Below are 26,304 nucleotides of genomic sequence, written 5' to 3'. Positions count from 1 at the left end.
TTGTGTTTTCAAAAGTACAGTGGATCTTCCAAAGCATTCCCCTTCTACTGGAGGGGAAAAAAACCCCAACTACTAGAACCAGGAGAAACAGGATAAGGAAATCCAAACTGCAACAGCCAAGTTATTCTTGGTCCATTAGGACAATGGAAAACAACAATCACACAAGATGCTCCCCTTACTAGTAGAAACCAGAGCCCTAAGGAACCTGCTGGCCCCTGTACTAAACAGATCTCTAGCTTTTCATCATCATCTTTCACAGCTTTCTGAAACATTCTTGATCTTCTTACTGAAGCCAACCCCTATAATTTTCCCACTTTTAAATTTTTGTTTGTCTTAGCATGAAAAAGGTAAAAGTTTCAGTACTGTTTGGAGAGGGCACTCTTATGATCTATATTTTTGGAGAAGAGAATGAAAAGCTGTATTGTGAAAGCAAACAGTCCAATTTACACATGATAATCTTACAAAACACCCATCACCTCATCAATATCCCTGTTTCCTACCCAGAAATCTAGTATTCTCTTTTCAAAACCAGAAATCATGCCTATATCTTCTACTTTTCAGGAAATTAGGTAAGCAAAACACTTGCATACTTTTGGTTTTTTGGGTTGTTTTGGTGGGTTTTTTTTTTAATATAGAATATTTTATGTGGAGGAAGTATGTTCATTAAGCAGAAAAAACTGAAGTCTTAATTGGCAACAAGAGGTAGCACAAAGACAGGTGGATTGCGTATTTAATTCAATTTACCAAGGTGGTTTTTCTGTGTGATGAGTTAAACAAGCAGATGTCACTTGGAACAAATGACAACAATTTTCTGTTGCAAGCCCTGGCACAGAACAATGAGGTGGCTTGATTCATTTTTTTTTAAAACTAAACTTAAGAAATAATTAAGAGGGTCACTGTTGATACATAGGAGCAAGATTATGTTTAGGTTTACCTTCCCAAAATTATGAACTAGCAAAAAGAAATTCCACCCTCTATACCTGAGCTCAAGATCAATAGTATCTTATGCTAAGTGCTGTAGCCTACATTTGTAAGAGCATGAATAGGGATCTAGTAATAACTGAAAGCATTATTACTGGTTTTAAAATTTCAGATCAAAATCCGTTAAAACACACTATGCCTATTGACTATACACGTATTGTTCTTCCCACAAACAATGAAAATAAAGAAGAAAGATAACAGATGGGGTTTCAGCAGCCAGAAGTTTTAGCCAGCAATACTCAACACAAAGAGAACAGAAATCAACCTTAACAACTGTCAATTTACAGTGTATTTTTCCCAAAATTAATAGGACGCAGAAAGCTTTCTGAGAAACAGAACCGCTCATAGTAGCTCAGCCTGTTCTCTAGTGGCTATCCATAAACCACTGCATTTTAGTAAGTGGCACAGGCACAGAAAAAGTGGATGAAAAAGAATTAGGATATTCACAATACTACATGCTAATTAAGAGCAGGAATAGGTCTGGAGAAAGTGCTGTGGTGTGAAAGGAAATGTTCACCTATCAAGGAGTAATACCAACTCCTTCTTTAGTGTTTTGCTTCCCATGCCAAACTTCCAGGGCACTTGACACCTCCTGTGTCCTTGTGAATAGACAGTCTAAGCACAGATGGCATGAAGTGAAAATCATGCAAAGAACAAGGGCAGGAGAGATAAGCAGGGAAGTTTTCTTGACTGCACTCTGAACTGTGTTGCGGCACACAAGCTGTCCTGCCACTGTATCGCCGATCTCATTGTGACAGCGCAGCCTGAAACACAGCTCAACTTCATACACCCACAATAAGCAGCAGGTATAAGGAAATAAGTATAAGGAAAATCCAAAAACCAAATCACACTCATGTAAGGCATGATAAATCTTTACACGGTTGATGCCTTTTTCATGCAGTTTGGTATTAAGCTAAATTATGTTAACCTAAACAATAAAAACCAATTTTAAAACCAAAAATTAATGCTAACACATTGACTTTTTTCTACTAAAAAAATTCCAGCAAACTCAAAGCAAAAGAATATCCTAGATAAAACTGCCTACAGTTGCAATGTAGCATGCATATGTTCTTTACGGGTCTAGTCAAGCAACATTAAAGCTCTAACAATGTGTTTTAAGAGGAATGAGATTCATGACCCAGAAGCCCTAAAAAACAAACCACAACTTTTGTTTTAAGAAGTCCTGCTGCTTCTGTGTTTAGTTGTGAACAGCAGAATATCTGTCAGCATGGCTTGTACACACAAATAAAACTCGAATGATAAAATCCACTCTTGTAACCAAGACAGAAGCTCCAGTATGGCAGTATTGTGGTTGTTAAAAAGGCAGGCCAATAAAATTCTGCTTATTGTCTGAACAGAGGAACGTTGCAAAAATTTTCTGAGAAGGATGTTGAAGAGTGCTTTCAAATTGCTGGACAAAGGGATGAAATTAAGAACCTAGAGTAACCTGATCTACAGCTGGAGCCAATGTTCATTTGTCTCAATATTCCTGTTTCTGCTCAAACAACAAATGCTCCGATGCAAAACACAGGAAAAGAAAAACTTTTCTTATACTTCCCACATAAATTGCATGTCTCACATAAATTAAGTTCTGTGTCAGTGAAGCAAACAGTAAAGACACATTAATTCTATCCCTGCATTTCCCCGCAGACTGAAAAAGCTGCTGACCTCAAATCTTAGTCTTCACACCAAGATGACAGAGATCCCCATTCTGTTTATTTTTTCTCAAAACAGACAGAAGATCTCTTTATAACTTGCAGGAGATATAGGATCCTCAGAAGCTGAGCCTCGGCAAAGCACCAGGAGAAGACAACTGCTGTTCACCATCTAACACTTATTTTCATCCTTAGTGACTTTTTTTTTTGATTGGAATAAGAAGTTAATATGCAGAATGAAATGCTACTCATGTTTCCAAAACTTTGAACCTTGGTACTTTATTGCAATTTGCTCCTTTTGAAATCTGTTCTCACTACTGAAATACTACAGTAATTATTGCACCAGTTAAAGAACTGAGAATGAGTAATATTCCAGTTTCATACATCCACTAAAAGCATAATTTCCTCTGTCCAAATGTCTTGCAGTGGTGTACATTGGAGATGTGTCTAGGACCCTGTGTGTGTATCTACAGGTACAAGAAACTCTGGAAGGTGTTTCAACACCAACTACAGATCTCACTTTACTAATCAATAAAGTATTAAAAAAAAAAAAAGTTCAATTAGGAATGACAGTTTCATAAAAAAACAATAACTCTGAACTGCAGCCCCACTTGCGCCTTCAATACACCAGGTCATCTAGAAAAGCCTGGCAAGCTTCAGAATTTATGATTTCACCCGCGTCCCATTTGACACACACTGCAGAACCAACATTGTGCCAATAAATTAACTTCCACAGCAACACCTATAGCCCTCACTTCATCTAAAATACAGGCTGCAGAATGTCCAAAATACAGCAACTTCCACCTGATTCTGCAGCTGCAAGCTCAAAACTTCCTTACATACACTGCCAATACAAACTCTCCCATGGGATTTCCCAGAAGGAATAAAATAATCAAGGATGTAGGAACACTGATACAGAAATGAAAACACCATGTCTGAGGATAGTGACTCCCAAAACCTCTGTTTACATTCAAGTCACTTACAGAAAGCTCTGATGTCTTCAAAGCCAGAGTGACAATGCTTTCATTTTCCAGCCTCACCTGCTGGTAAGACTATACCCTATATACATGATTATAAATGGAGGAAGGTATAAATTGATACATCACACTTGCACACTCATGACTTCAACAACACACTTTTAAGGACCCTTCCCTTTTGTCAAATTGTATATGACACACGCAGACCCATGACATGCTTGGAATTTTTTTGACATGCCATTTTAGCTACTGGCAACCTGTTACCAGAAATCACTTAGCTTGTCTCTAGGAAAGCTGACTGCCCGGGAACCCACATAAGACCTGAAAAGCTATCCAATTGCTACACGTTCTATACAAAATTAAAAAGGTAATGTGGTTCAAGGAGAAATTACTTCACAGCACATATCTGACTATAGAACATACATCCTGGGTTGGAATGGACACAACAAAGACACAAATACAAGTCTTGGAAGGAAGAAAGAATTCTCTTCCCCCACATTTTGCTTTTAATCAGTCTCCCCACAAACACAGGAAACCCAGGTTATTGGGACTTCAGCAGAAGAGCTTCCCATGCTGCTGAACACTGAAAGAGGGAAGTAGGTTTTGACACTACCGCAATCAAACCACTAGAAAACTCTGATTTTGACCACAGAATATTTCACTTCCTCATGCTACACAATTCTTAGCATAAACCTTATAAAGTAAAAGCTGGATTCAATATTCAACTTTGATTTCCCAGTCATAATATTTCTCTTTTAAAGGAATTTTGGCAATTTATTTCCATTACTTTCTGCTTGTAAACAGCAATTTGCTGTATTTTACAGCCAACTTACTTAAAAGAACAGCTGAAATAAATCTATTCACTGCTCATCTAACCACAGATCAATGCTATGAAAAATCAAATCCCTCAGAAAAGGAGAAGAGTAACATAAAGAAATTACAAAAGGAAACAAGAAACATTTCTTCAAATTGTTCACAACCTTTAGCTATTTCCTTTCCAAAACCAAGCAGAAAGCCAGAGGAATACTGACAAAGAGCCCATAAAGATACTCAACACCAATGCAACCACTCAACTTTCCCATACCTTTCAGAGAAGCTTTAGAGTAATGCATTTCTGCTTCTGCTCTCTTCCAACTCATCTTCCTTCTCAACTCCAAAGATTACAGGTTGATTGTACAGACAGTATCTCATATATGCTGCTCCCAAATCCTCCCAACCCAGCTAAGCTTTGTCATTATCACGTTGTTATTGTCTTCCTCATCAAGTCTGTGTTCCACAAACAGGTCTCTCATTACAGACAGACAAGTTTGCTTAATAACTATAGTCATTATCACCTGGTTTCAGGTGCTGCCTGCATAACACTTCATTTTCCTTATTTCTACTATGTTATAGCTATAATTGTATTTGTTGGCCTCTTCAGCATTGCTTTCAGGATGAATGAGATCAGCAAGCAAGCTCCTAACTTGAAATAAGCCTTAAGCTTAAATTAATGCAAGCTTGAAAACAAAAAGTTGGAATAAGAAACTATGAAAAAAGCACACAGGAAGTGTTTATTACAAGCAAGCATATTATTTTTGCCAAGCAGCGTATATGTACCAACAAATATTCTATGACTACAACCACACAATTGAGCTCAGTCCCTGTGATTTAAAAATACAAGTTAATGCTGTGGTGTGAGGGGGGCTAAAGAAAATATAGTTCTGTATGGTCAACAATCAAGAATTACTGGAACACTGCTAATCAAGCTGCAAAATAAATTCATATTAAAGTGACAAGAAGTTATAAAATCAGCACTAACAATCTTAAGAGCAGTGTCTGAATAAATGAAACACAAATTCACATCTTGCTTGCCAATCAGTTTAGATACAGGTTCAAAATACTTCATGTGCTTCCTGGCATGGCAATATTCTTTTAAAGCAACATCTCTATTCACCCATATTTTTTGTTTTCCAAATTGTTGGAATCATGAGACAGTGTGCATATATCAACATTTTTCTGTTTAAAATTTTATTCTTGATAACAGAACGTTTATCAACACAGGTCTGTAGAAGACATTCCAGCATTAGCTTTCACTGTAAATGAGTAGAATCCTTTGTCCAAGAGTGGCTGAAGAGAAGCAGTAAAAAAAAAAAAAAAAAAAAAAAAAAAAACACCAAAAAAAACCCAACCCAAAAACAGAGGAAAACCCCCATAAAAAAAAAAAAAATTAAAAACCCACACAGGATTCTCAAAGAAATGAACAAACAAAGAACAAAAACCACCCCCAACTAACTAACTAACTAAAGAAACCCAAACCACGTTTTTGTACGTTTTTACAAGAAACACCACTGGTATAAACTAAAACATCAGCAGATTTCCTGCAACAACACTTACTGGGAAGTCTGCTAACTCAGCCAGAACCTACTGCCCTGTTTCAGGCACTACAAGCCGCGCACGCAGCACGGAGCAGACGCTTCCCAGGCCGAGCCGAGCCGAGCCGAGCCGAGCCCCGCCGCCGCTGCCCGGCCCCGCGCCGATCCGCGCAGCGCCGCCGGCACCACAAAGGGCTCTTGTTCCCCGGCAGCGGCAGCCGGCGGCTCAACCAGTTGGCCCGGTACCCTACCGCGCTCTGTGGGACATCAAAGGCTGGCTGTGACCTAAGCAGACAATTAGGATGTGTGGGTGTAGAGTTACAGAGCTCCCAGAGGTCACTCACGGATGAATTTTAGCGCGGCAGTACAACCCCTTTATAAAGCAGTATTACCGGCTTTGCGCAACCAGCCTTCGGGCTGACCCCAGATCTAGGCAAGTGACTGCAACACTGCTTTATTTTTTTCTTCCTGTATAAAGTTTACTGCAAAATTAAAGCGCAAATCCCGAGATGAGCTAAGTAAATTAAACATACATGTAACAATTTTAGTTTGCAAAGGACAGATACTGTGTTATCTTCTCTTAAAGAACCATGTAACCAAGTTAACCAAGACAGTGATGATGAGGGAAGGAGGGAGCAGCTGCAGAGTAATTAGCAAGGACAACAATCACACCCTATTGCCAGACACTCAGGCCACAGCAGTGAGGTACAACACGCCAGCACAAACTAAGGCTTGCCAGTTCTGTACATATGGTACAAACATAAACTCAAGAGTTACCTCCTTACAAAGAAACCCAGCTGTGCTTTGTCCTCTGTTGAAGGCTCCAGCAGCATTAACACCATCTATCCCACCACAGTGCACTGCCCTTCTCACCACCTCAATCCCAAGGTGCTGTCACAGGACTATTTCTCCTCTCGGTTCTGCTGCTCCCCAAGACAGAACTCTCTTGATTTTACCACCAGTTCCAAACGTGCATGCCAAACTAATAAAGACATATCGTCCCAGTCATTTAATCACAAAAAGCCAAACAGAGATGAAAAGTTCCTAGATGATGCACTAATAAAAATATCAGAACAGATTTCTTCCTTCTTCACTCTTAGTATGGCTCCAGCAGTATGGCTAAAAAAGATCACTTGCTGATCAGAGATGAGTTTGAGTCAGGTACTCTGAACAGCTACATAGCCTTGTGGCAGACCTTTATGCAATCCTGTACTCAGGGATTCACAGTGACAACAATCGGTATACAAATCTGCCTAATTTTGTATTATCAAAGTATACTATGTCTGGGGTAAAAAGCAACTTCATTTTCCCAGCTTTTAAAGGATCTTAAAAAGTATTATTCCGTGATTCAGGTGCTTTACAAAAGTTTTAAATAAAAACACTGAAATCCCATGGTTTGAAAAAGTATCTTCATGCTTTTGCTTGAGTCCAGCATCTCCTTCCAATTTAAGATGATTTCCCTGTAGGATATCCAACAGCAGCAAGGAATCACCAAGCTAGGGCACTTAACTTCCAAATGCTGCCAAGCTGGAATGCAACTGACACTATGAGAAAGCAAATTTTGTTTGCAAATTGTTGTATCAGTAACTCAGGCACTGGTTTAACAACATCAGGGTCATACTTAATCATCTTAACTCACGCAAGCAGCAGTATCTGAATACAACCCATGAGACAAAGTGTTCTCTTGCTAAAGAGGAGCATATGCTTATGCACCTTGTTAAACTGAATTCTTCAAGTGACGCTGTTTAAGGAAGGTCTTTAGGACTTCCTTTTTTCTTCCCCCTCTGTTTTTTTTTTAGGGACCTAGAGGTTAGCATATTGAAATTCACTTCAGCTAAGAAAAATCTCTAGGGACCAAACCACTATCTTTACACTATCTTTATCTTTATCTTTTTGAAAAAAAAGAAGCCAATAAAACAAACAAAAATATCCAACACCAAAGTTACATTGTAACACTTGACATGAAATTAATCAAAATGAAACATAAGCATGTATTTTCCTTTTTTTTGTTCTTATACAACTCATTGAAACAAACTGAATTTTCTCTGTTTTCACCAAATTGCATCCTGAGAACTCTCTGAATGTTGTAAATGTTAATTCCAGCACATTTAATTAAACACTTACAAACCACAACTTTTAGGAACAGATCTATTTCAGTCAGGACACCATCAGAACAGAAGAGTTAAATGTAACAGCCTTTCCAAGGATAGTTCAATCTCTGTATGGTACTTCAAGGACTGAGCCATATATTTCTGAAAAACATTATATTTTACAGAATAAAAATTGATTAATTACACTAATTAGATTATTATACACCCAAGTCAAAGGGATTTAGTATGTTCATATCAGAGCTATATTCAACAGCAGTAAATCTCAAAACATAGAATAACACTATTTTTCATAGCATTCAATAACCTTTGAAATGCTACTGTGATCACAAAAGTAATTTATACTGCTTTTTCCTTTAATTAGAAAGCCAAAGAGCAATAAGCAAGATGACAGAAGCCAAGAGTAAGATGAAAAGAAAAATAAACCAGATGGCATGGGAATATATTTATATATACTTAAATTATTCACAAATTATGAAAAAATAAATATCAAAATCTTTTCAGTTGCCCTATAATCAGTGGTTTTTTTTCTAAAAGAGTTTTCATATTTTTATGTAAAGAGGATTGTGAATTCTAATTAAGATATAGCTGTAAGCCAGGATCCTCCATCATACAATTAACCTTAAATCCAGCCTCTAGCCAAGCAGGGTACAGATGGAGATAGACAGATGTAATTACAAAGCCCATCAGCAGTAAGCCACTGGGAGAGTTTGCAGGCTTTCCTGTATTTCTACTTTGTATTTGGCAGGCTATTTTTATCAAAATATACGAGGAAGGCACAGCTACTGTGATATACTCACAGGACTTTTATATTAGCTTGGGCTCGCATCATATACTTTAAGGCACTAATTTTGAAAAAAATTACAACTGCACTCTCATTCTACAGGCTGTATTGTCTCACAGACCACTGGAGTAGGTATTGCATTCCCAGCTTCATTCCTATCCTTCAGGATCAACGCATCCCTTCTCTGCTTTCAAACCTCTCCAGCTGTAAAACTCTATTTTACCAACATTCTGAACTTGTAAAGTAAGATTAATTGTTGAAAAAAACATTATTTTGAACCTAAATTCTCAAAAAAAAAAAAAAGTTGAAATTGTACCTTGGCACATCACTTCTGTTTTTGCAATGCATGCTCTGCTCTGCCATGGTGTTTGCATAAACAACTTAGCTTCCTCCAAATTATGGAAACCTCTCCCCATCTCATTATTGTCACTAAAACCCATGCATTCATGGAAATTCACGATCTTTGTCAATTTTGAAATAAGAGATAATATTGTGATCCATCTAACAATCATCTAAGAATCAACTTTTCACATGAATTTTGTAATCTTACATCTAAACATGGTATAGCAACTAGAACTCAACTATCTCTGTAAGTAACTAACTATAGTTACTTATAACAAGATTATTGAAGAGGAATATCCAATAGCAAGGCATAAGACATGTAGTTTGGCATTTTTCACTAACCACAAACCTACAAACAGTTTCTGCTTAGTGTCTGAAAAAAGTACTAAGATTGCACATTACAAATGTTATTAAGTTTCCATTTAAGATGTGCAAGTAGCATTTCAGCATAGCAAAAAAAGAATATTTTTATCTTCATACACTGCAGTCAATTCACATCCCACCATAATACATGAATAATTTCCTTATCTGAAAGCAGCAGCAGCAAAGATTAAATTTGCATTGACCATTTTACCACAGTTATCCCATCCAAGCTGGGGAAATCAGCTAAATCTTCCATGCACTGCAAAGGGCTTTCTTTAGGAGTTTTACACAGGAATTGAGAAAGGAATCAATGTAATGGTAAAACATTCAGACTCAAACTCTTAACTCTAGAGTCATAAAGTGACAAATTTAAGAACAGAAGAATTAAGGGTATTCATGCACATTTTAAATTATGGAGCACTGAGTATCTGACCATGCTGAAGACCTGGACAACAAACATCCTGACCTTCATGTTCAAAATGATATGCCAAAACCAGATGTACTTTACTAGAGTGGCAGCTATAACAGTAGTAGTGAGTAAAAAGCTTTTTAAAACATTTATGATGTGTGGCAAAGAATTCTTTGTGCAAATTCTAACCTCTTTCTCTGTCCTGTTTAATGAGGACAATCTCAGCTATTTTAACTGACTTTGTATCAAAGCACCCAGGAAAAGCTCACAGCTGGCAGAGAAGTTCAACAAGTTTGCTCTCACTTCTCTCAGCCCTGAACCTCTAGAAAGACCACCATGACTCCACCCATGCCACAAAGGTGCAAGACCCTGAGCCCAGCCTGGCTGGCGTGCTCTCCTCTGACCCTGAGCTCACACAACACCTGATTTGCAAGGCAAAACACATCCCATCCCAGCCTGAGCCCATGAAAGGTCACTTAGGTCCGCCAACAAATTCAGGGCTTAAGCAAGCCCTGAAATATAATTTCCCACCATATATATATATATATATATATATATATATATATATATATATATATATATATCCCCTTAGAGAACTCCACCTGATTTTCATCATGAAAGCAGTCCTTGAAATCAGTTGCCTCAAACTTCATTAACAATGCATTATTCACATTATACACATCCTTTCCCTCTTCTCCGTGGCAGAGAGGTCCTTCAGAGTGATGAACAATATTCTCACACTTAGCTCCGTGATGTTTATTCCTTACTTTTGCACTAGCAAACTAATGCAGAGCAATTTACTGTCAGTAATGCTGGATGTCCAGCTGAGACATCCACAAAATGGATGAAAAAAAGTCATCAGAAGGCAGCTGGCAAAGACAGCTTCTCTCTGAAGTGCCATTTTTAAGGAGCATTACTGGAAGCTGAAATTGGTTTTTATACTGAGATTAAATGAGCATTTTTAGCTTAGGCATTAACAGGTTCACTCTTAATGAAGCTCTTAATGAACACAGACCTAGAGCTGTTTGGAAGACTCAGAATGGCATTGTTTCCTCATGATGCCACTTCCAGATAAAAATGCAGATACACACTATGTGTACAGAATGAAACTTTCTAAGAATCCATGTTACTTTATTTAAATCCTAATCTTGATCTGAAAAAAAGTTACAGGGAGAATTATATGTATTTCATTGTTTTCATTATGATAACTAGTCTATGCTTACTGAAAACTAGCCTTCAAGTAATTCCTGTTTAGAAAGAAGTCTGTAAACTCCTTGAAGTTGATATAAAATTAAGATAAAGCACCACAAAGCATTTTCTTTCAAGTGTTTCAAAAAAGAAGGAAAAATCCCCTGTTAAGTTCAGCAAGATCTGTGATAGGAAAAAAACACTCGGGCAAATCCAAATTTTACATTCTGAATGCTGCAGATATACATATTTAAGATGCACTTATTAAAACACCCACACAAAACAAAAAAACTGTTGGAGCAGAAATACTAACTTCTATAATTTACTTCTGTTCTCTAATAAGAGAACTCAAGAGAAATTTTATTTCTTCAAGAACTTTAAAAAAACCTTTCAGGAAATGCCTAGTCCCTGGTGTACCCTGCAATCCAATCATCAGGCACAGACGATTCATTTCCCCTTTCCAACAAGCCACATCATTTATTAGCTTTATTTATAAATGTTCAGAACAACTTCATTAACCAAAATAAGTTCATAACATGAACATCAGAAAATTATGTTTTATGTAATTAAAACTTTTGAGTCTCACTGAAGAAGCTGTGCTTAACATAAGGATCTCTCTTAAGGTCATACAGAGTTATTTGTCCTATTAGGCTGTTTCTTACAGGTTTATCTTCAACAAAGCACATAGGGAACAGAGATAACAGGTCCTCTACCACAACCATCATGAACAGACACTGAGTACTCAGTATGAGAAGCCTGTCTGCACAAGACACCACATGTGAACTGAAAACCATGTGAGGAACAGCAGAAAACGGAGAACAGAGATTAGCAACCAAATGAGACTCCACTCAATAATTTAACAATGTTCTGTTGAAATCAAGCAAATTAAGTGCACTTTTGGTTATTTTCTGAAACAGATCCCATAAAATGCAGATACTATCTACATTAGACACTACTTCAGAATTAAATCAAGGCCAAGGTCTCATGATCTAATCCATAAGGTCAGAAATCCTACAGCCTCAGTGATCCAAATTCACCTCCTTTTACTGTCCTAAGACCAGGGAATAATTCTGAATATTTATTATCTCTCAAAAGCTATTATTTCACCACAATGTGCAATAAAATGTTTTTAACTATTGCTGTGCATTTGCATCTTACACTTGAACAAAAATGTATACAACCATACTTCAGCAAAGCTTTAATTTAGGGGTGCACTGTAGGAACAAGTAAAAAAACATCTGAAATGTTTAAAAATCTTACCTACTTTCAATACATATATTCTTTTTAAAGTATTTCTCACAAAAAAAAGAAGCATGTATTAAAAATTTCCACACACAAATGTACAAATACAATGCAATTAAACAGATGAATTCATAGAACTTTTTAGGTGGTTTTCCTCCATCAGCTACTACAACCCTCAGAAAGGATCTGGCTCATCTGCCCACAAGAAAACTACATAGATACAGGGCCAAACAAATCAACTCCACACTGTATTGTTGCAATGCAGAGTTGCAGAAGAAGAAAAACAACTTTCCAGAGATGCTGAGCAACGGGCAGTGTAGCACCCTGAAATTCCTTACAACAGAGCACAGTACAACAAAGTGCTCATTACTGTAGCCAGGCAATAGCCACTGCAATCCTTCCAGTTCCACCAGTCGGCCTTTACCTCCTGCTTATCACTGGTACAGAGGAAATCACAGGCCCCAAAAGACACGCTCAGTATCAAAACCAAACTAACAACCTGGCATTTTGCAGCCCTGAAGAAATTTGCTATAGTTGGCTCTAAAATTAAATTGAGATTTGACATTCTAGACAATATAATGAGCTACTCCCTGACAAATGAAATTTTATGCAAGTCATGTATGCACAGCATATCACTGAAGATCAAATCAGCCAGGGATAGAAAAACAGCTCAGCATTTACACTGTGTTTTCTTCCAGTCCAGCACACACTACTCACAGGTTTCAGCCAAACATTGTTGCACAGAACAGGATTGCAACCAGCCTTGACAGACAAGTTTTTCTTGTACGTTTTTTCTTATTTTCATATTAATACCAATGCTCCTGACATCCTACCAAATCCTAAAATACCAAGGCAGAAAGCATCTCTGACCTTAGGATCTGAAACTACTACTCTGTGTTATCAAGGAACATTTTGCTCAGCCAAAACACTGCTCTGACACGTGTAGCAGTGCAGCCCTTGATTACCTCCTGATTACCACAAAGGAGCCAGGAAAATGGGAAAGGTTCATGAACCAGGATAACAAATGAATATATCTGAAACACAACATACCTTAAAGTGCTAGCCTACACATTTTTGATGCCAGTAGTTTAGAAAAGTATCTCACTGTATGTCTCTCAAAGTTCATGTCTGCAGTCTATACCTAAGTCAGCCTTGGGTTATTCAATAAAGGAGGGAGGCAGGGTTAACCTCTTGAGGCAAACTAATCAGATCCTTAACCAAAAGTAGTCAGTGCATCTTACAGAAAGTGTCCTTCCTCAATATACCCTAAAGGTAACTAGAAGCCTCAAAATTTTAAAATTCCCCATCCAAAAAATGCAAGGATTGCTTGTGCACTGTCAGAGCAGCAAAGGAAAGCTGTGGCAGCATATCTAAACAGAGATGGGGAAATAGGCAGACTGAGCATTCGAAGGTTGATTGCCACAGAAAGCAGAAAAGGGATTGAACAAGTCAAATTTTCAATACACCCTTCATTAAAAGAAGGAAAAAAATACCAATACCTCAAGGTGAAAATAATATAATTGAAAGTGAATGCCCTCCTGAGAACCCTCTTTTGTGATCTTGAGAGGGTTTAGTACTGCTTTTTGCACTTTCAATATTACTAAAATTCAGGTACACCTACAGAGTCCAGCCCTACATCAGAAGTACATGATGGAACAACCAATGACAATAACAAACCAGTTCATCAATTACAAAGGAAAGCCTACTATTATGACTTTTTGTTTGTTGGGGAGCTTTTTGTTTGTTTTGGTTTTAAGACCTTAGCATTTTATATTCTTTTTAACCACACTTACTTAAGTCAAATGGCCTTTAAACTGAAAGAGTAAAAACACATCCTACATTCAATTAAAGCTTAAGCAAGCTCTCAAATAACATCTTTCGCTCATAAAAGTGTTCAGAAAAGAAAAACAAGACTGGAAATTCATGACTACTTTAAATATTAAGAAGTTAAGTTAATAACTGGGTATTTTTGTTGTGCTGATGGATTTAGCATCAAATAAAGCCTTTAGATAACCTGATTTCACCACCATTAAGCACGCACACTTGCTCACCACCTGAAAAACACATTATCATGACCTAAATACGAATTAGACCTTCTTAAAAATTACTGCAAGTGTTCATAAGATTATGCATGAAGTGTTTAAGAGAACTTTAAAACTGAGTATCAAGATTCCCTGAAATAAGTTACTAAAACAACATCTGTCAATCTTCTGTCACTTTCTAGTTGCAGAACTCCCAACAACTCAATCAACCCCTCTTTCTGCAAGAGGATCATAACTGCGGAAGGCAAACTCAGATTATATAAGTGCTCCAAAAAGAGCTAGATCACATGGTTACCCAAGACTCAAAATTCCCCCTATGGTGGTTTTTCCACAAAAGCATGCAACAGAGTAAAGCTAGCCACAAGAAAACTATATGCAAACAAGAAAAACAAACAATGAAGATGGTAAATATAGTTCTATGCTTATTTAAAAAACCCCACGAACATCTAGGTAACAATTCAGACAGATTAGTAATTGTCTACACCACCTTTATTTCCACAACCCAAAAATTCTGATTCTTCTACAGAAAACCATACTTATGCTTGTCAGTCTCAGTAAAAGAGAACAGACTTGAAAAGGAATTTTGGTGAACCAACGTCAAAAGAACACAGTTCACTTACATCAAAAGTGAGTTCACAATTCCCACTACATTTTACATTCATCCTCAAGGAAAACACCTTCCTACCTACACCACAGCTATCTCTACCCACACAAACTCCATTTCGAGCACTACTGAGCAGCAAACAACCATCAGCCTCACTTTCTGAGGTACAAGAGGTACTGATGACATTCTTCAAGCCAGAGAGCTTCGTATGCAAGGTCTGCATTCTGCCAACATTTGCACATGCCCAACCTGATACATATAAATGGGATTACTCACATGGTGGAAGGTAAGTACAGAATAATAAACACGTTTGTGAATCAGCAATTATGTGCAGGTAGAATAAAAAGCTAGAGCAAAAGGAGATTCTTAGGAAAACTAATTTTGAAGTAAGTTTAAAGAACATTGGTTTCAAGGTTTGGAGGTGGGGAAGAAGTTTTTTGGTTTAACATCCAATATATAATAAATTGTCAACTACATAAAAAGTCAGCAAAAAACCAACTCCTCAACTCTCCAGTTGAAACACTTAATGGTTTCACTTCTCACTTGCTTCTTGTCTCCATCTGCAGGTCAGTAAAACTTAATCAGGGTGATACAGGCTATTTAAAATACAATTACTTCATCAGACAACTAGAAAAAAAATTATTTTCAAAAATACAAAGAGCAACTCACCAGAACAAGCATATTAATACTGCAAACAAGCAAACTGCTGAGCAGCTCAACCCATGAACTGTGAAATTAGAGGTTTTGGAAGCTGTGAGGAAGAAGAAGGCGATGTTATATATATGAAATAGGCTGCCTTTGACTTCCTCTGACACCAGTTTGGGTAAAAAGGGCTTTCCAGTTGTAGTATGTTATTCTGTATGCCCAGTAATCATAGACTGTCAGGAAAAATGTCGTTCAGTGTTCACCTCAAGTGGCCAAGTGCTTCCACCAACTTCAAGGGCCATCAACTCTTGCTATCACCAGCTTCAGCAGCATGGAAAGGGTGTCCCATGGGGATCACACTCTTGCACAAGAGCTGGCAACAGGAGCTCCCAGAGTTAACCTTATTTGTTAGCTACAACAGAAGTGGATACCGGCATTACCCCATCAGCACCAACACACCTCCCAGCACACCACAGCCTGAGACAGGCATACATTGCATACTGTGCACTGGCTATTTTGAATTGGTTTCTAACACCACTATGGACCTCCTGCAATATTTTAGTATTTTGGCTCCCATTGACAAGAATTAATATACCAGATTATGACTGAGAACTCAAAAAAAAGGCCCTTTTGGAAGAGCCAGGCTCCAACATTTGAGACAGACTCTTCAGAGGATGGCATCCTTCTTGTCTACTTCTATTAAAAAAGCATTGTTAGCCACAAGCCAAAGCTCAGCCACTGCAAACTTGCCAGCTCCTACATCAGAATGATTCAGTTCTAAATTGCTACTGTTCACAAAAAGCAGCCAACAACTTGCATCTTGAAGGTCACAAGTAACATTTCACCATGAACTACTCAATGTCGTTCGGGAGCCTAGATGTCTCATCAACATGACTACAGCTGTTTTCACAAAAAGTTGCACCCACTAACAACACGTTTTTCTGTCTCCATCAACATTATGAATAGTTTACATGAAGAAATGTTTTAGCATTACTATATGTACAGCATTTTACAATTCTTCTTATGAAAAGAACCACAACAGGAACCAATTGCTTCACACTAGCACCCAATCTGTGCTGGTGGTGTATCACAGTTTAACCCCAGCCAAAACCAGAGCAGCACTGAACAGCCCTGAAAGATACCTCTGTCCTTGGGTTTTTACAGAGTAAGGAATCATTACAAGCAATTTATCAACATTTACTGATATCTTTCTAACAACTGGAGTTCTGAATAAGGAATTTGAATGCTAGAAAATAATAATTAAAGTAACAATTAATAGGAGCTAGGAAAACTAAGCAAAAATGAAGAAATTGAGGTAAAAAAACCCAGAAAGTGGCAAAAGCAAGCAGTAAATAAAAAAAGAAAAAAAAAAAAACCAACAAAAAAAACCCCTCAGCTCATATTAGAGACTGCTGAGAGAACTAGAAAGCCTAAAGCCTAAAGTGAATACCCGTGTGGTGGACTGGTTTTCACTAGCTAGACAAGGGGTCCAAAAAATCTGACAAACCAGGACTGGTTACAGCTGCAAGGTAACAGTGAGACTGAGAATGGTAGTTAAAACAAGCTAAAGATCTGAAACCTCTGAAACAGGCAATCTTTAAGCTTTAACAAGTAAGGAGCAAGTTACAGAAACCTGTTGGCTTTCCTTAGTGATCATGTCCAATTTTGTAAGACACCAACTCCTGTATGTGTCCAAAGCAACTTGATAGCTGGATGCACCAACACCACGAAAATGGTTATTATTCCCTTTACTCTGATGAAAACAATGTCCCCAGGAGTTTACTGTGGGCAGCTTTCTCTCCACTCCCTCTCTGAGCACAGCAAAAATGTAATTGAGAACTACCACCCTTGGGATTCATGAACTACTAAAATATGCATTTCCTTCTTTGGAATTGAGAGCCTACTTCCATGAATGTACTACTATTAGACTATTATTTCATTGGGAATACCCATCCAAACACTTGCCAGAATCTCCCTGCATTTTTTCAGCCTGGTAATTCCACAAAATACCAAAAATCTGAGATCATCAGAAGACACAGGTACTGCTAAACTACTGCCAGATATTTTATCAAGGTTAATTACTGCTCAGTGCTACTGCTGAGCTTCACTCCTCCAAAGGTGACTTCTGAACACTGCCTGCTTTTTCATCAGTGTGATTTAAGAAATTCTGCAACACAGCTTGCGTAGCTACCCTGGGAACTAATAACAGGTCTGGAAAAACCCAAACATACTGCTCTACTTCTCCCACTCTTCAATTTTCAGTGACAGAAGGGAGTATAAATTGTACTTAATTGCAAAATTGTCAGTTCAGTCCTTGAGTCAGTAAATCATGTTTTTACAATTTCTCCTCATTCTCCCCTCTCTCTGGGAATGCTCACTAACAGCACTAATTCTCATCTGCTTGAGAAGGGTGTCTTCTCCTCTTTCTTCCACCTTGCTCCTACAGAAGTGTCACAGCACATGCCGCAGTCTCGATGGCCACGATACACAGAGTATCACCATACAATATTAGAAAGCTTTAAGCATCCCCATACAGAGTAACACCCACACCTCATCAGAAAGCTTTAAGCTTCTGCTCCTCTTGTTCTTTAGCCCAATCTTTTTTACCCCTCATGTTGATGCACTGCACCTGTGAGCCTCTGCTCCCTTTGGTGCTGGTCAGTGCCCTGGGCACTCCCTGGCTCATTGCTGTCACTGCTGCTCACCTGCTGCTCACAGCTGTGCCATGGGGATGAGGCTGGGCCAGCCCCACCCCAATCACCACACTCTGTGTGCTTACACAGAGAGCACATCCTGCCTCCCTATCTCACACTCTTCCTCCAGAGTCTCTCAGCTCCTCACTAGCACAAATTCTCAATCCCACTCCTTTAGCCAGTCACCAGCCAGTGCTTTGTGGGGATCAGTCAAGACTCTGTGAGAGATGGGAAAGAAGAAATAAAATGTAGACATCCCAGCACCAGGTCCAAGCAGTCATGATTCCAGCTCTTCAAGGTCAACCCTGGACTTACTGCATTTCCTATGGGTCTCCTGTGATGCTGTCAGAAAGTGGGTCTCAGCTGCCTATCTCCTAAATTTATATTCACAGAGCTTGCCTTTTGTGTTTGGTTTTAAATACGTTGAAAGACTTTGAAATATTTAAAACTTTGTGATTTCAAATCTCATATTGTCCAAAACAACTTGGTTCATATTTATATACAAAGCAGACAGAGAAAATTGAGATAATCCCTCTAAAGAGAGCAAACAGCTGAAACTTTTTTCCCTACTCTTAAATATGTCCACATTTACTTTTTGACTGGGAATTAACACTTAATGTCTGACTAAACACAGTTAGGAAAAAAAAAGTCTTAATAAATAATAGAATTAAATTTTTCAAAGTCAATCTATAACCATCTTCTTTCTTTCCTGCTCCTTTAAAGCTCTTTTAAAATATGCAATCAATTTTGAGTTTGAAAACTTAAATTCTCATCTTGAAACTGTTAAAGAAAACACCTTTAAAGCCTACCACATGCTCAGTGACTGCAGCTGGAGGAGTACAGAAGACCAACTGCTAACACAAAAGAAAACTGTGAACCTAAAATTTTATTAACTGTTCAAGCTGTCATGAAGCTTTTGAGTTCAGCAATCCAGTCAGTTTCAAGATAAAGTGCACCTCTGCAGCCCCACATGTTCATCTTGAAAACAAATTCCAAGCTCAACAACCAAACCTGCCTTTTTCCCATCTTTGTAGTATCACAAAAACGTAAGTACAAAGCTCTACATTTTCTGAAGCAATCTGAAGACTACAAAGGTTCCTCAGCTTTCCATTCTCATTCTAATTTCTCATAATTACATGTAAAGAATGTACATCTTCATAGCACTTGTAACAATAAAGTACCTTCCATTGCATTATCATCATGGACACTTTATAAGATGTTAAATTCATGTAATAGCAACAGTAAAAATGAAACATTTTCTGGGAAGCAAGATATCTAAGAGACAACTGAATGCTCAGAGGTAATTTATTTTCATACTAGAAAGGATAGGTACTTCCATCAGGGTAAGGATTTCCCAGATGCATGATGGAGGTCATTTGCCAAATCAAATATTTAATCATAATCTATAAATTCACACCCAAGTAAATATACAAAAGATTTAGCACATTACTGAAAGAATTAAACCATGTGCAAAATACTAGGACATTTTAAATCATCCAAGCAACCACTTTCACATGGGTAGAGCAAATTTCTCTCATGTTTATGAAAAAGTGCAATACAGTAATCAAAGGTTTTACTCAAGGAAGTACTAAAGTCTCTACAATTGATTACATGAAACAAAAAACCCACTCATTTTAGCTTCTGCTTTACAGAAGGTAATTTCCTGTTTGATTTTGCAGTCTTAACTAACACTGTTAGGCATATTAGGCTTTATTTTAAATTTGAGAAAACTTAAAAAACATACATTTTAATGGAAAAACTATACAGTTTAAGGTTTAAAATCAGCAATTAGAAGTCCCCATAGAAGACAAACGTCTTTAAATGGGACTGAACGGGGGAAACTCTATAAAGATAAAAAAGCTCTTTGTAAAGTAGAGACAGAGTGAAAAAATCTTTCAGCAGCTACCAGGACCCCAGTTATTTCCCTTGAGCAGTCTCCCCAGCTGTTTACCTCCCTCTGTGTGGCACAGATAAATACTTATAAAAGTGTCAGCTCTACATTGTCCAGCCAGTCACAAGAACTGCGGGTATAAATAACAACCAGAGTTCCCATCAGAGTTCACACACCGCCTTTAAAGTACAAAAGGAGGTAACATTTAAACTGAGAAGGAAGAAAACACAAAGTAACGGTACATGTTGCACACATCAAAATGGATGAAGAAACACACATCCTACTGTAGTGAGTGGTCTGTATGCTGATTTTTGAAACCTTGAACAAAATTATGTTGCTAAATTACCTTCTCACTTTCCTCACATAGCAGCATACTGGAAAAAAAGAAATTAGCAAACACCACTACAAGACATTATTGATTACATATAGTTTTAATTCCCAACAAGCATTCAGGTGATATGCATTAGCCTCCTCTTCTAAACAATACTAAAATTACATGTACCACTGTAAGCCATCATTTTTACATACGCTAATTATGTAAAAAACATATTCAAATCTATAGGTTCAATCAAAGGGATGTCTGAGATATGTATTTTTTACTTTTAAGAATAAAGGCATTTTAAGTGACATGGACTGTTTCACTTTGGTATTTTAAATACATAATCCAACACTTCTCACTGCCACATGTACGACTTACTTCTTGCCAAAAAATAAGAAGTGACTTGACTCATCCACCTACCAAATCTCGAGTGAAAAGGAGTAAAACTCCCAAATGGCACAAGAAGAGTAGAGGGGTGGTCAAACTTCCTACAGAGAGATATTGGAATTAAACATGTTCAGCCTTTCTATCACAGTTACCCTCAAACATTACCTCTTTGTGAAACACATCAAGGACAAACTAGCAAAAAGACCATGAATTACAGAGACTTTAAGTGGACACACAAGCAGCCTCATGACTAATTACCATAACACCACTTCAGGGGGGTGCTGGAATATTTAATTTGAAGGCTCAGGTCAACTGCCTTTCTATGCTTTACTATTAATTAAGCTCGTTGTCAGCAATCTCCTGTGAACTAATTTTTAAAAATGCTTATCACAAGGAAAACAAATCCATAACTCTCCAAGTTAGCTTTTATTACCACTGATAAATGAAAGCAATTACATTTTAAAACTCATTGCATCAGAGAAACACCCTTCTCCACACACATGTAAATTTAACTCAGATTAAGCCTCCTGAACCCAGTCAGTCAAACAGGGTATAGCTCACTTTGACAATCAAACTACTTCTCCCTCAAGAACTCAGTGTTGTGAGACATTCTTCAATTCCAACTTGCATTTTAAAAATTAAGACTATTACTATGTCCAACATACACTGTATTTTTTTCTACTTTTCATATTTTACACCTTTGATTTTAAGCCTGGGGAGTGCTGGTAGCATAGTACCACCAATCCATTTTCTCAACAAGACAAGAATGAGCTTTACTCTAACCATACAAAGCCATCATGGGTGCCATTCTGGAAGGCAGTGAGTGCCCTCATCTCCCATGGATGTCAGACCACATAATGTTTCAAGTATTGAAGTCTATTGTTCAGTCCATTTCTTCCCCATCTTGTGAGGTCCTGCCATATATTCATAAGAAAAGGCCATACACTACACCACACTGAAATAAAACAAAACCTAAGACCCCCAAGCATTTGCGTTTACAGAACTCTTACCATGCACAGCATAATTCACGTAAGGGCAGAGTACAGAGTGCAACCACAGATGCAAGGACTATTTTCCAGATAGAAGCAGCTCTTAAATGGCTTTATTTTCTTAAACAAATTGTATCATTTTTAAGAGTCGGGATGCCCTCCCAAAGCATATGTAGATAGGTAGTGACACTGTAAATCCTGAATCCAGTAACAACAGCAAAGAGAGACCCCACATTTCTGAATCAGTCAACTTGTTCGCCCTGGATAAGAATACCTACACATCACTATAATGCAGAATTACCGTTTACTCTAATTTTTCATTTAGAAACAGAGCTGCACTTGCAAGGCCTTATATACTGTCACCTACCGTAATTTTAAAGCTTTGGTTTGTACACATGAAAGTAGGCTGTGACTTCTTTTGGAGGGAGGAGAATAGGGAAAGAACTGTGGATCAAAGCCCAACTTACTTAAGGAGGTGTTTTACACCCAAAATCTTCTCGTCTGGATTCGCAGTTAAATTAATGTTCTAACCTGTTCTAATCAGCGCTCTTCCCTGTTCTAACCACCAAGAAGAATTACAACAATATAGCCTCGAACAAACACACGGCTGTCCAGAGAAAAAGAGTTACAATATTTACTCAAAGGCACATCTGCTGGAGTCCTGCCCGCCGGCCAACTCCGGCAGAGTGGCTGCACGGGGGAGTTTCAGTTCTGCCCGGTCAAGGAGCGGCTGTGTAACACCACCGGCGTTGGTACTCAAGGGAGAAAAGCCCCTTCGGGTTCGGTTTTCCCGAGCCCCCAGACCCGACTCGGGGGAACGGCAGCAGCCGCAAGAACCAGGCTAGGCTGGCCTCTCCAAAGGGCAAGGCGCAGCATCCGCGGCACCTCCCGGGGACCAGGACCAGCGCTCCCGCCAGGAGAGAAAGCGAAAGGGTCGGAAGCAGAAAACAAGCATCGAGAGCCCAAGAGCAAACACGGGAGAGTTTTATTCTCCACCGGAAAAGGAGGACCCCCGGGGCCCGCTCCCTTCCCACCTTCGGGCGGAGGGCCCCGAGGGGCCCGCGCTGCCCCGGCGGGGTGGGCGGTGGCAGCCGCTGCCCTCCTCCCGCCCCGGCCCCACTCACCGGCCGTCTCGGCCGCGGCCGGCGTCCCCGCCACGCCGTTCAGGTAGAGGATGGAGAGCAGGTGGGGCTGCGTCTTCTCCAGGGCCACCCGCAGGTCCTGGAAGTGGTCCCGTTCCTTGCCCAGCAGCAGGGCGATGAGCAGCTCGGCCTTCCCGCCGCCCGCCGCCTCCAGGTCGCGCAGGTCGCGGGGGCCGAGGGCGCCGGCGGCCTCCAGCAGCTCCACCACCTTGTCCACCTCGGTCATGGCCTGCGCCAGGCTCTGCCGGCACTGGGCGAGCAGCTCCTTGTGCTTGGGCTCCATGGCCGCTGCAGGGCCGCCGCCGCCGCCGGCCAAACTTCGCCCGGCCCCGGCCCCGCCGCTCCGCCGCCGCCAGCCCCGGGGAGGCGCGGGCCGAGGCGGGGCGGGCGCCGCCGGCCGCCCTCCTCCGGCACTCGGCGCCCCCGCCGCGGCCCCCGGCGAAACTTCGTCCGGAGGGGAGGAGCGGAGCTGGGACAGGACCTGGGCCGAGGGCGGCTTCGCCTTCTCCTCCTCCTCCTCCAGCAGGCGGGGGACGAGCCACCGTCAGCGGCTGCTGCTCCTCTTCCTCCTCCGTCTGGCGCCCCGCTCGCCTCCTTTCCGCCCCCCCGGGCGGCGAAACAACTTCTCCTCCTCCTCCTCCCGCCTGCCCGCGGGAGGGACCGCCGGGAGCAGGAGCCGCGGGGAGCGCCGCCGCTCCCCGGCACCCCGCACCCCGCGGGGCGGTCGGGAGAACTTCTCGCCGCCGCTCGCCGCAGCCGCACGGCCTGGAGGGGTGCGGGGAGACGCGCTCAGCTCCGGGCGCCTCCTTTCATCGGCGGGCGCGCGCAGCCATATTGGCTGCACAAAGCTGCCGCCTGCGCCGAGCCGGGGCTGCGGCACCGCGCCGCCCGCCGCTCCCCCGGCCCGGCCCGGCCCGGCCCGGCCCGGCCCGGCCCCGTGCGGAGCGGGGCGGGGCGGGCCGGGGACGGACCCGCGGCGCGGCCTGCCGGAGGCTCCGCCGCTCCTCCCCTGGGGCTCGGCCGGGCAGGACGGGGTGCCCGGCCCGGCTGTCTCGGCGGCGAGACAAAGGCGGCGCTGCCGCGCTGGGGCCGGGCGGGCCTGCCGCTGCCCTCCCGGAGCCGCAGCCGCCGCCTGTTGAGGCTGCCGGAGTCGGCACCGGCGGCAGCTTCAGGCGTCGAGATTTATTCCCTCCTAAACCGGGAAACGCTAAACGTCAGAATAATAGCACATTGCTTACGGACTTTGTCCATTAGAATTTGCAAAAACAAAAGTTCGCAAACGAGATCTAAACACTAGTAAGAGCTGCTGGCTCAGCTTCCTTGTACATTTCTTCAGCGTTTCATGAATGACCAGAGACCAGAAACACAAATAGAGTGCAGCAGTGTCCGGAGTCGGCCGTAGCAGGAGGACGCAATCGTTTAGCAAAGAAACAGGAGAGTAACAACTTTTCTGTCTGAAGCACCAACATCACTTGCACCAAATGTCAGCTTAATTTGCAAACAGACTGCAGAATGACCACAAGCAGTTCCCATCTTAAATTCACATTTCATACGTTTCAGTTACCGGTAGTGGTGGTAACCCAATTATATCAAGAAGGAACCACAATTATCTGACAGTCTCCGGTCAAACCATCCCCGTGGTTTATATAGTGTCCAGAGACCTGGATTCAGTGAGGTACAAGGGAAAGCCTTTGTTCCCCAAAATTCCCTGTTAACATACCCATTGGGAGAATTCAGGTCCTGAACTGATTTTCAAGCCATTTTATGTAGCTCAGTAGATGATGATTTCTCTCATGTGAAAACATCTTGGGTTACATGCAATTGTGTTGTGCGTTCTACTTCTGGTGAAGGCAGACAGAGAATAAGAGGAGTTAGGGATTATTCTCAACCTTAAGTCATTATTTACAACAATACTTGAAACTATGGGGTGATTTTGAAATAAGTATTTTCACGTTTTGTCAATTCATTTTTATTTAATGTTCTTGTAGACTAATTTCTTCTGATTTTGAATCCATGGTTTTTTAAACAACTTTCTTTGCTATACAAAATAAACAGATTACCTTTGCTGTCTAATGACTAATGCTATGAATTACTGCAAACTGTGTTAGTTCTAGTCTATTTGAATTTATCAGAAAATCTGCCTATTTCTCTCTAGTAAGTTGGGCAGTTTAGCAGGTCAAGTAATTGTTGATTCCACAAGTGCTAGCTAGCCAGTGTGCATTAATTGCTGGTGTCACAGCACGGGTAAGAAGTGAAAGCTGCCTGGTGCCACCCACTTGAGCAGACCTCCCTTGAGGTCTCCCTGTCAGTGCCATGGCAGGGCCCTCTGTGCCTGCCACAGGACACCATGCAATGGAAAGCACAGGCACGGGAAGCCTGAAGAAAGATTGTACAAATTATTCAAATATGTCCTTTTTTTTTAAGACTTTCTAATCTCAGCTAATCTCCTTTAACAGTATTATTTTATTGTGTATGTGCTTAAAGAGTTTCCTGTAAAGGAAAGGAAGCATGCCATCAAATTTCATTGTGAGGCATTAAGTTAAGAGTCCTGCTTTAGGTCGATGCAGCAGTTCTCTGCTACTTGAAATAATAGAGACAATCTTGAGTTCTGTCCTCTTCCTGACTGGGCACTGAAGTGCCCAGGGGTTTCAGTAACAGGGATGGCATCATTCAGGCGGGGCATAACTTTGCTATCTTGAGTCCAATTTCAAAACCTAGAGGGAAGTGGTGGCTCTGGATATTGCTACTCCTGCCTTTCCCAGAAGTGTGTCAGTCCTGTGCCTCCTCTTCAAAATAAAACATTCATCTTCTCATCATGCCTTGCCTGCCCCCCTTTTGCCTGCAGATCCACATTGCCTGTTGCTCTTATCAGGCTGTGCCAGGTAGCAGGTAAATCCCTGTTATACCAGGTTTCTTTCTTTCTTTCTTTCTGGAAATGCAATTTCTACCTTTTTGTCATAATCTGAGTCTCTAACACTCCATTTGTCTGGCAAATGGCAAGTCTGCTCTCAGAAAAATTTAGATAAATTTCTCATTGCACATCTCTTCCACGGATCCAGCTGTCAGACCCTTGCCGTCTAAGAGTCAGATCTTTCTGTTACCTCTGTTACCTAACTCAGTGTAGACCTTCTCTAGCAAGTGCAGGGAAAGTCTTCATAAGACATGGGTATACTTTGAAGACTCAAATTATGA

At 40.5% G+C, this 26,304-nt stretch overlaps 1 protein-coding gene across 8 annotated transcripts in view; it reads right to left on the bottom strand.

The window, feature by feature from the left end:
* Positions 1-23,465, bottom strand: part of DLG5 (discs large MAGUK scaffold protein 5) — a 107,816-nt gene extending 84,351 nt beyond the window's left edge. For 6 of the 8 annotated variants that reach the window (XR_014956283.1, XM_021526692.4, XM_085583408.1 and 3 more), the window contains exon 1: positions 23,095-23,465. Coding sequence is in view for 6 of the 8 variants with exons in the window: in XM_021526692.4 (XP_021382367.2) it covers positions 23,095-23,395 (301 nt within the window). In the remaining 2 variants the exon portion in view is untranslated. Of the gene's footprint in view, positions 1-4,697; positions 5,957-5,986; positions 10,487-23,094 lie in introns of those variants that run through there. The other 2 variants (XM_021526696.3, XM_085583407.1) reach the window with 2 other exon arrangements.
* Between the last annotated feature and the right edge of the window lie 2,839 nt (positions 23,466-26,304).

Source organism: Lonchura striata, chromosome 6 (genome assembly GCF_050655825.1).
Source record: "Lonchura striata isolate lonStrDom1 chromosome 6, ASM5065582v1, whole genome shotgun sequence".
Taxonomy (NCBI): Eukaryota; Metazoa; Chordata; class Aves; order Passeriformes; family Estrildidae; genus Lonchura; species Lonchura striata.
This window is presented reverse-complemented; position numbering and strand designations above follow the sequence as displayed.